Source organism: Phacochoerus africanus, chromosome 8, assembly GCF_016906955.1.
Source record: "Phacochoerus africanus isolate WHEZ1 chromosome 8, ROS_Pafr_v1, whole genome shotgun sequence".
In the NCBI taxonomy this organism is placed as follows: domain Eukaryota; kingdom Metazoa; phylum Chordata; class Mammalia; order Artiodactyla; family Suidae; genus Phacochoerus; species Phacochoerus africanus.
In genome coordinates this window covers 128,714,430-128,725,481 of record NC_062551.1, presented here as the reverse complement: position 1 = coordinate 128,725,481, position 11,052 = coordinate 128,714,430, and the positions used below count along the sequence as shown (strand labels likewise).

The following is an 11,052-nucleotide window of genomic DNA, read 5'->3' as shown; positions in this document are numbered from 1 at the left end:
TCCTATAGGATCCTTAATGCCCTAAACTTGAAAAGGTTGAGGTTCCACTCTCAATAGGATTGCAATGGTCACCATTCACAAGATTAGAGCCTTGTATATGAACCAAACCAAAAATACCTTTGGTGTAGATGACAGAGTGGCAGATTATGGGTTAAGAACTGAACAATTGCACTTAAAAGAGCTGTATTGAAAGGCAATGGAGCAGCCTGGAATAAGTTGAAATTTACAGATGAGACAATCTGGGTTTTAAGTTCTAATTTTGTCACTTATAGTTATGTGACTTTGCATTTGTCCCCCTGACATCTGAGTCTGTTACCAACTCTCTAAAAATAGGAGGGTTAATATTCTTTTTCAGAGTTGTTGAATCAGAAGAAAATGTGTGTTCTGTACACATTTTTATAAACACGTAAAACGTGTTTCAGTAAACATTTACACATTTAAAAACTTATTATGAAAAGGTTAGAGAAGGTAAGAAAAGCCTTAAAACACACCCCTCCCCCAAATTAAGACTATTTGAAGCTTTAATAATCAGCAGTAAATCCCTAGCACAGAGTAAGGTTTTGTTGGTTCCTCGGTGCTGGCGAGTAGCTACATGGTCTCTAACTGCCTTCATTGTTAGGCTGGGGCTGTAGGCCTAGGTTCTGGACAAAGCACTGTCTAGAAAGCACATCTCTTTCAGGTGTTGTTCCTTTTTTCTTTTTTTTTTTGTCTTTTTGCCTTTTCTAGGGCCGCTCCCGTGACATATGGAGGTTCCCAGGTTAGGGGTCTAATTGGAGCTGTAGCCACTGGCCTACACCAGAGCCACAGCAACGTGGGATCCAAGCTGCGTCTGCAACCTACACCACAGCTCACGGCAATGCCGGATCCTTAACCCACTGAGCAAGGCCATGGACCGAACCTGCAATGTCATGGTTCCTGGTCAGATTCATTAACCACTGCGCCACGACGGGAACTCCTCAGGTCTTGTTCTTAATATCCAACATCACCTGCCAGTCTTCTCTGTCCCCGATTTGACAACATGGGGGCCCTTGTGATCCAGACAGCATTAAAGATGGAGCACACTGCCCAATCTTCTTGGGTCACTTCGTAAGCAGGAATTCAACTTCTATAATCAAGCTACACCAGTTTGGTGTTTTTCTTTGCAGCATGGCCTACTCTATCCTAATTCTCTGTGCCAGGACCTAAACTAGGTAGGGTTGGAAATAAGCCAAAAAAAGGTTCTTAGCCCCCCTGAGAAAGAAGAGTTATAGGATTATGACCTGAAATTTGAGTCCTCTCATGCCAATGACACTGGTGTTACAGTAACCTCCGAAACCTCTGAAATCAGGCATTTGTAAATGCTAAAAATTAAGCCACCAACCACTCAAATGTAATATTTTTATATAAATCAAATAATCAGTACACTCCACTTTAATTTACACCCAATCTGAAAAAAGGTTCATATTTAGAAAAGTGACTAGAATAACTTAGCATCCTTATCTACATAGGCCAAATCTTTGTAAATTCTCTTTGTATGAGACCATAATACGTGTTATTGTATTATACTGAAATTAGGCAGAAATTCTTATGCTGATTCTCAGGTATTTTGATGGTATAAAGCCAAACTACACCTGAAAATATATTAGTATTACAGTAACATAATGATTACATAGGTCCTCCCTATGTAGGAAATAACACAAAGACACTCTAACTGCAGCTTGCATGTCACTGTCACAAGATGATATGTGGCTACGGAGCAGAACAGTCAGTCCAGGTTTTATCATCAGACCAATGTCTGAATAGCATTTATCATTGTTAATTACAATTTAGGTTTATACACCTAGACTTCCACTCAACCCAAGAATTGTCCATGGCAGGGAGCATGCTGAGTTGTCTTCCTTTCCCCAGCAACTAGAATGTAGTAAGAAGCCCTGATAGGACTTCATGTGCTTAGAAAAAGATTGAAAAAAATAAAGGACAAACATAGGAAAAGGCATATTTACTAGATTTCCATGACACATACTTATTTTAAATCCAATCTAGAAATAAGTGCATGATTTACATCAGACAACAGGCATAACAGGGCATCTCATAAAGGGCTTGCTAGCTCACGGCATTCCAGGCGTACACACAGCAAGACCTCTCCTGGTATTCTGGACTTTTTCAAATGCATCACCACGGCAGGTCAAAACTGGATTCCAGGGCGCCCTTCTCTTTACCACGTGCCATTGAATATGTTTTCCCACAAAAGCTGTCACCACAAGCCTATGAACAAGTCTGGTTAGCAACAGTAGGAAAAATGGAACTCTAAGTAACAATAGTATTTTAATTATTCCATGAGGAAGAAAACTTGCCGTGGACTGTTTTGTGAATCTAAGCACTTAATACTTCTACTACAAGAAAATGCCTATTCAATTTAATTTTAATCTTAATTTTCTGATAGGCTTATTCTTTTATTAAGTTTCTCATCATAAATGGAAGATTTACAAACATTTAAGAGTAGGAAATAAAATTTTTCTCTTAAATTTTCTTTGCACTTTTATGCTTTGAAAATTCAAAACAGGTATGTCCGGTAAAAACAAATAAGGCACAAGATATTTCAGATTTGCCTCTTGATACACAGACATTTCAGATGATCAGGAGGACTTTCAAGCTAAAGCGAACATGTTGCTCTCATCTCCTCATGGCTACGTGCAAGACGGCAGAACATCTGCATGAGCACAGGGCAAACACCTAGAAAGAGAAGGGAAATAAAATCCTAGGCATTTCACGTGTGGGACCAGGAGTTATCCAACATGGAAACCATTTCAACATTCTGGGAAGTTTAGTGTGACTAGGAACCATCACTGGAATGTTGAGCAACTTAACGACACTGTTAAGTAAAACATACAACTTCTGGCCGATCCATGCACACCTTTATCCAAAGTACAGTGAACATGACTTTGATTTTACTGTTTCTTTCACAGCTTAGATTCCAAAGTTAAGTCTTCGAGGGATTTTTCTGAGAATTCAACTTAACTTTAAAATGGAAAAACAAAAAACAGAAGCTGCTTTGTAGAAATTCATCATCACAGAATACAATATTCCCTAAAATTTGAAATTCACTTTAAAAATTAGAACACTTGTTTCTAGCAAAGTACATTATGGAAACCCCTGGGCAGGGGAGACCACCCAATTCTTGACAAATGTATTACTGACTATTTTAGAAAGTTTGATTCTTTTTCTTTGACCACATTATTGCTCAATAGCAAAAAGAATATTCCAGCTGTTTCTTCCTTTGAATATGGTTACTATCTCTGAAATTCTGCATCATTTCTAACATTTTAAATAGTTATGAAGTGCCATGCACCAAGCTGAGTGTGTCTTGAGCTCTAATTTGCTCAAGAGCCAGCTTTTTGAGACTATAAATGTGGCACTTTCTCATGAGTAGTTTCACTAATGTCTTATAAGATACTCAATATGCTACCAGCCCTGAAAAAAAATGGCTGCTGCCACACAGCTCCAAAGAGTTATACATAGTGGGTGGATGACAAAAGCACTTTTTAGCATGACACATTTAAATGGAACAGCTACAGCCAGGTGAGGGAACACAAATGGCTGAGCTGATAGAGAATGGGAAGGTAGATGGGCTTAAACTACAATCTCTACAGCAGGGGCTGCATATGTGTAGGTTTCTATATGCAGAGACAAATAGGATTAGGTACTTAAAGCTTTCTGATGAGAATCCAGGGAAAGCACCTGGGCCTACAATGATTATCTTATTGTCAATAACAGTAACATCCATGAAGAAACATGCAATCGGGCCTGAAAATGAAATGCCACAAGTTTGTCCAGAGCATCATAATATCAGGATTATAAAATCTGACACTTCTACATTGTCAGATTTTCTTACCAGCAAATATCTTATTGAAAAATTATTAAAGAATGACTGGCAACTATACAAAGCCTTTGCTGGTACAGGTGTTATGGTATAGGTACCCATCTGGTAAAGAAAATATCACCATCCAAGCATCTTAAATATCTTAATATCTTCTATCATCCATATATTGTAAACTAATATTCTCAAATTGTTTTATCCCAAGCTACTCTTGTTGTCTTACTTCTCCTACCCAAAAACCAAGAGTGCTTTGAAAAATCATAATATTCTACAATAATAAAAAATCTAATGCTATAGAAATCTCAAAAATGTAATGTTAGTAATGTTAATTATCTAAAGAACTTGGCTTCATGGAATAACTTTTGAGTATTTATTGCTCAGATGGGTTCAAAAAATTCTTAAACATAATGTGGCCATGGCTCTAATACATCTGTAAACAGGATATCGCTAATAAAAATTTTATTGGCATGAAATACTATAATTATGGATGTGTAAAATCTTTAAATCTTAAAGCCTCTTAGCATAATCATGTGTATCTATATACAAAACATACATAAATTTCACTTTATTTAAAACATATCAAAGAGGGAATTTCAAATCACACTAAACATAATAAATATAGAACTTGCTTTGTTAAAAATCTACAGTATACATTCAAGTAAAGGCTAAACTTCCAATGCCAACTATATATGACACAAAATTAAACATTTACAATAATCAGTTTCCTAAAAGTGCTATTTTTATACCTATAAGGAGGAAACTCATTCTAGTGCTTTGTTTCCATCCAAACATCTATACATTCCTTTATTGACAGAACCAGATGCTTCTGTTACTAAAAATACATATCCAAAGCTTTTATATACTTTTAAATAGATTTATCATTTTAGCTCTTTGGGGGAGGAACAGGAAGTCCAAACAAACACAGGCCATCTTAAATTATTAGAGACAACTGACTTTATGACACACCCTGTTTCAACTCAGAGGTGAAATGTGATGAACATGTAAATGGAAAAAGAAAAAAAAAAAAAAAAAAAAGCCCAGTTCGCAGGTCTAAGGTAGGCCATCCTTCTCTATGTGAGAATTTGTGAAGGTTGCCGAGCATCCGCTGGAGCGACCTTCCTGGGATCCAGGTCTTGATGCCGGGTTCCACTTCTGATTGGTACATTCTCTTCCAACCTGATTTGGTTTGGTTTCTTCAGGGGTTATGTTTAGTACACTGATTGAACTGCTGGGGAGAGAAAAAGAGATCTTCATCATCGCCTCCTCCTTCCACAGCCTCCCTATGCCTGAATGTCTAAAATCTCATTCCTCCCTTGCCACATGCAAAGCAAGTTTTGAGGACATACTAGTCAGGAACACAGAAGTGTTTCCAAAGGGCCAAATTTATCACTTTTCTCTATCCATCTATTTATTTATCTGTTCAGGCTACCCTGACGGATGCTACCCAACTAGAGAGCCTAAGGTAGCTAGAGAACACGTGGGTTTTGAAAGCTAATGTCCCCTGTATCCCCTGCCTACCTTTTTTTTTTTTTTTTTTAAATTTTATGGCTGCACCTACAACATGTGGAAGTTCTTGGGCCAGGGACTGTATCCAAGCGGAAACTTCAACCTACCTACCTATGCTGCAGCAACTTGGGATCCTTTAACCCACCATGTGGGCCAGGGATTGAATCTGCAAGCCCCCGGTGACCCGAGCCACTGTAGTATGATTCTTAACCCACTGCACCACAGAAGGAACTAACCTCCCTCAACCTTCTGCCACTGCTTCCCAATCTCTTTATGGGTTCTTTCTCCGCTTGTCCATTTGTAAATGCACACTTTCATCCTCCATCCATTCACTTATGTAGATATTTAATGAATGTCTACAGAGAGGTTAAAAGTCCAGACCCTGAAGTCAGATGGTTTAGGTTCATAGCCCAGCTGGACCACTTATTAAGTCACTTCTGGCAAGTTAAACATTCTTGTTCTTCAGCTTCCTTAGCTGTAAAAAGGAAATAATAATAGTACCTACACCTCATAGGGCTGGGGTGGGAACTAGATGAATTAACACACACTAAGCACTTACGATGATGCTCCATTAACTTTAAGTCAGTCTTAAGTGTCTGAACAGACACAGCCCCTGGATTCAGAGACAAAGACTGAGGCATGCTCTGCAACAAGCCTCAAAATAAAGTTTAGTTAAATGATTACCTTCAAATCTATGAGGCTGAGCCAATGAATAATATTTTTTTTTTGGCTGCTCCGCAGCATGCAGAGTTCCTGGGCCAGGGATCAGATCCGAGCTGCAGTTGTGACCTACGCCCCAGCTGTGGTAATGCCAGATCCTTAACCCACTGTGCTGGGTTGGGGATCAAACCATGGCCTGGCACTGCAGAGATGCCACCAATCCCATTACACCACAGTGGGAACTCTGAACGATACATTTTTATCAGCTGAATATCTTACATTTTTTCCCCCACAAAACCTCTTTTTCCTAGATGTTCATTCTTTGATATGGCTTTGGTTAAATGAAATTTTACGTGGCAATGCTAAAAAAAAAAAAAAAAATTTAGTTGCTTTAATTCTAAAACTCTAAACCAAAACCATAATTGATAATTTCACTTATACTTATTTTAATTTTTAAGGAAAAAAAAAAAGTAACTTGCTTAGAAATCAACCTCAGAATCCCTGGCAACTCAGATGAGATGAGATGAGATCAATGATGAAATAAATTCTCTGTGTAACTCAGTACAGGAATTACTTTGTGTGGAATCCAGGCACAGCCTTTATATAAAATTCCATTCCACACTTAAGGAGCAATGAGGACATTGCTCTAGAAATTAGCTACAAATACTCCTAATTATTCTACCTTAATTTTATTACAAACCCAGACCCAAAGTGTTTTATGAGCAGGAATCCAGATGTAACAAATAATTAAAAATTTCAAGAAAAATATCAAGCTGCACAGCTTCTCTCCTGATAACCAGTTACATGACTTTTGTTTTATTCTCAGAGGCCAGTAACTATGAATAGCTTAATGAAATTTCTTTAAGCTCCAAAATTGTTTCTTTGCCACTGATGTTCAGTGTAGCTCTTTGAATACAAAAAACAGGCGTTTTTTAATCCATTTATGTTTACATATATTTTTAGTGTTACAGCCTCTTACTTAAGGTTTATAATGGACCAAGTACTGTTTTAAGTGTTTCACATATACTGGCACTTAATCTCATAGTGCCCTATGATTTAGGTACTGAATGTTGGACTTCTTATTAAATACAAAACAGTCTTTGAGGAATATTTATGTTAAATATTTCATAACTAAAAATATGTAAAAACATAAAAATTTAAAATATGTAAAAATAGTTGAGGCAACTATGCTCTGTTCTCTTTTAGGCACAGAATGCATTACAAGCATACTTGGTTTTACTGTACTTCAACTGACTGCACTTTGCAGACACTGTATTTTTTACAAACTGAAGGTTTATGGCAATCCTGAGTGATCAGATAATAATTAGCGTTTTTTAGTGATAAAGTTTTTTGTTTTTTTTGGGGGGGGGGGCACCCCGCCTATGGAGTTGGTGGGTTAGGGGTGAGATCCAGGCCGCAGATGTGACCTGTGCACCAGCTGAGGCAACACTGGATCCTTGACCCACTGTGGTGGGCTGGGGACTGAACTTGTGTCCCAGCATTGCAGAGATGCTGCTGATCCTGCTGTGCCATAGTGGGAACTCCTAAAGTATTTTTTAATTAAGGTATGTACATTGTTTTTTAGACATAATGCTTTAATTGCAATGCTTAATAGAAGACAGTACAGTACAATTTTTGTCTTTTTAGGGCCACACTCGCAGCATATGGAGGTTCCCAAGCTAGGGGTTGAATCCGAGCCATAGCCACCAAGTTATGCCTCAGTCACAGCAACACCAGATCCAAGGTACATCCTCAACCTACGCCACAGCTTGTGGAAATGCCAGATCCTTTAACCCACTGAGCAAGGCCAGGGATCAAATCCACATCCCATGGATATTAGTCAGGTTCTTAACCCACTGAGCCACAATGGAAACTCCATACATAACTTTCATATGCACTGGAAACGGACAAGTTGAGTAACTTGTTTTATTATGATATTTGCTTTATTGCAGTAGTCTGAAATGCAGTCCACATCTCCAAGATACGCTTGTACTTTAAAGTGGTGACTAGACTGTGGATCCAAACCTATACACAGAGTTCTGATTAGTCAAATTTGAGGGTTTCAATAACATTCTATGTAAGAAAATACTCTAAGCTTACATTATCTTTTGACTGTAAATTAAACAAACTTTAACTTCCCATATTTAACCAACCAACCTATTGGTTCTAGCTGCAAACTGTAGCTTAAATCTGAGCATAGTTCTAGCTTCATGTTATGACCCTGGAGTCCAAATTACCAACATTCATCACCTCAACTACATTGATGTCTCCCGACTGGGTCTCCTGGCTTATGCTGCTGGCTCCTATAATCTGTTTCTCACATAATAAAACAAAGTAATCTTTTTTAATACTTAGATTTTTAAGAAATCATTCACTCGCTTAAAAAGTCTCCAATGATTTTCCATTGCCCTTAAAACAATATCCAGGAGTTCCCGTTGTGGCGCAGCAGAAACGAATCTGACTTGGAACCATGAGGTTGCAGGTTCAATCCCTGGTCTGGCTGAGTGGGTTAAGGACCCGGCGTTGCCCTGAGCTGTGGTATAGGTCGCAGACGCAGCTTGGATCTGGTGTTGCTGTGGCTCTGGCGTAGGCTGCTGGCTACAGCTCCGATTAGACCCCTAGCCTAGGAACCTCCATATGCCGAGGGTGTGGCCCTAAAAAGAAGACAAAACAAACCAAAAAACAATATCCGACTGTCCACATATAAAGTAACATTTCACAAATGAAATGTCAAGAGTGTGGTGGGAGGGTGTGGGGCAAGCAGAGTGGGGCTGTATATAAACAATACTGGTCATGAGGTGACAACTGCTGAACCTGTGTGATCACAGCAGTCCCTGACCTTATTCTCTCCACGTATGTATGTTTGGACTCTTACATAATAAAGTATTACCTCCCACACTCACATCTCTTGGTCTTGCTCACTAACTATACTGCCATCCAGAAACACATCCATGTTCCAAGCTTAGGGTCCCTACATGTGCTTGCATGGCTCTTCCCCCAGTTCCCTTTTTGGCCCCAATATTGACTTAGAGTCCTAATCCTTTTTAAAGCCAACTATAAATTAGAGCGTCTTGTCCTTTTTAAAAGCTTCAATTTTTTTTTTTTTTTTTTGTCTCTTTGCCATTTCTTGGGCCGCTCCCGTGGCATGTGGAGGTTCCCAGGCTAGGGGTCGAATCCGAGCTGTAGCTGCCACTAGGCCAGAGCCACAGCAACGCGGGATCCAAGCCGTGTCTGCAACCTACACCACAGCTCATGGCAATGCCGGATCGTTAACCCACTGAGCAAGGCCAGGGATCGAATCCTCAGCCTCATGGTTCCTAGTCAGATTCATTAACCACTGCGCCACGACGGGAACTCCAAATTTTTGTTTTAAAACTTCTCTATTTCACCATTCTTGGCCCAAGGGCAAGCTGTCACCTTCAGCACTCAGCTCCACACCAGTCTTTCACTGCCAAGTGTGCTGCAGCCCTGGCTCCTGCTCTCCAAGGCGCCCGGGCAGGCCCTCGTACCACTGTCTCTGACGCTACTTAGGAGGAAAGAGATCACCACGACACTTTGCAACACAGCCCTTTGCTCTTTTCAGTTCCTGTCTATCTTCCTAGGAATCTGTTTAGCTATTCCTATTCTATCTGCTTAGCTCAAAATTAATCTTGGAACACGCTCTGAGGTAGGGTTTTGATACTAATCCTTACAAAATACCAACATGCAGCAGTTAATAGCAACATCCTGGTTTCCTGGGGGTGGAAGCAACTGTATACCCATCACCCATGGGCACAGCCCCTTCTCACCAGTCAAGGGGAAGGGGGCTTTCCTTGGCTCTCTGTCTTTCTATACCAATAAAACGAGCACAGCACAAGAAACTCTAAAATAGGAACTCCACAGAAACTAGGAAAACAATATCCTTCTATTCATTACAATTATAATAAATAATTCCTGAAATAAGATTATGTTTTAAGTTGCATTTTGCATGTGAAATAAAAAGAATCACCATTATATGACTTACATCCCAGAAGACAAGGAGCAGATCTAGCCTGTTCACCACCATCTTCCCAGCACCTAACAGGGGTCTACAGATAATGGATACCCCAGAAATGTTTGTACAATGAATAAGTCCATCTCACTAAGTTCTCCTCCAGAGCTTCTACTGTTGCTCATCTTTGACATGCCAACTTCTTCACAGTGCCCCTCTAGTACTGTTACAGACATGTGAGAAGATCACCTGTACACCAGTACCTATGTTCAGATGCACAGGAACGTGTCTGGCAAAAGTCTGAAGTAGAAGGGGAAGCAGGAAGAGATTTAGCAAGTTTAGATGTGCAAACTGGAGACCCGCTAGACACACTGTGAGGCTTCTTTTGCCGTGGCCTTGAGTGCACTACAGGGTTGTCCCGATCAGGACCTGTCAAACAGAAACAAAAAAAAAAAAAAAAAGGACAAAAGACAGTACACATGATGAGGCATGTAGTTAGGCAGGATCCTAGACGAGATTCATCTGCAGTTCTAGGTGAGGTATGAGGGGACAAATTAACTTGAATATCCACTCTAGCCCCATGACTTTCCTCTAGCGAATCCTGTGGTCTTTGTTAGGCAGGGTCCACAACCATTTAGAAGGACCTAGTTTTGAAAATATTTCTAGGTTGTGAATTTTCAAAAGCAGACATTATAACACTCTCAACAAACTGTTTTGGGTATGCAAATTTCTCCTGTCATTTCTATTTTGTCTACAGTAAATAAAAGATCAAGGCTGATTTTTATTCCCTAGTACAGAGTTCTTACTGGTGGTTGCTAAGTTTATAGATTCATAATCTACAGTCCTTTATTTACATGCATTTTTCGATTACAGCATTTACAAAGTACTCACTTCCGGAGAAGGCACTGAAAAGCTTCACATTTTCCGAGTTCTGGTGGTCAAAGGTAGTCATGTTTAAAAACTGCTGCTTTAACCAACTGGCTCTTTCTTCTTCAAATGCCTTTCGCTACCATAATAAGCAAACCAAAGAAATACTGATCAATATTTCAACATTCACAGA

At 39.5% G+C, this 11,052-nt stretch overlaps 1 protein-coding gene across 9 annotated transcripts in view; it reads right to left on the bottom strand.

Moving 5' to 3' along the window:
• Window positions 1–1,963: 1,963 nt before the first annotated feature.
• Window positions 1,964–11,052, bottom strand: part of SSX2IP (SSX family member 2 interacting protein) — a 57,820-nt gene continuing 48,731 nt past the window's right edge. For 5 of the 9 annotated variants that reach the window (XM_047794208.1, XM_047794206.1, XM_047794205.1 and 2 more), the window contains 3 exons: window positions 10,884–10,998; window positions 10,256–10,421; window positions 1,964–5,084 (listed from right to left, as the gene is read on the bottom strand). In XM_047794208.1, the coding sequence (XP_047650164.1) occupies window positions 4,907–5,084; window positions 10,256–10,421; window positions 10,884–10,998 (459 nt within the window). In that variant the 3' untranslated portion in view covers window positions 1,964–4,906. Of the gene's footprint in view, window positions 5,085–10,241; window positions 10,422–10,883; window positions 10,999–11,052 lie in introns of all 9 variants that reach the window. The other 4 variants (XM_047794207.1, XM_047794212.1, XM_047794210.1 and 1 more) reach the window with 2 other exon arrangements.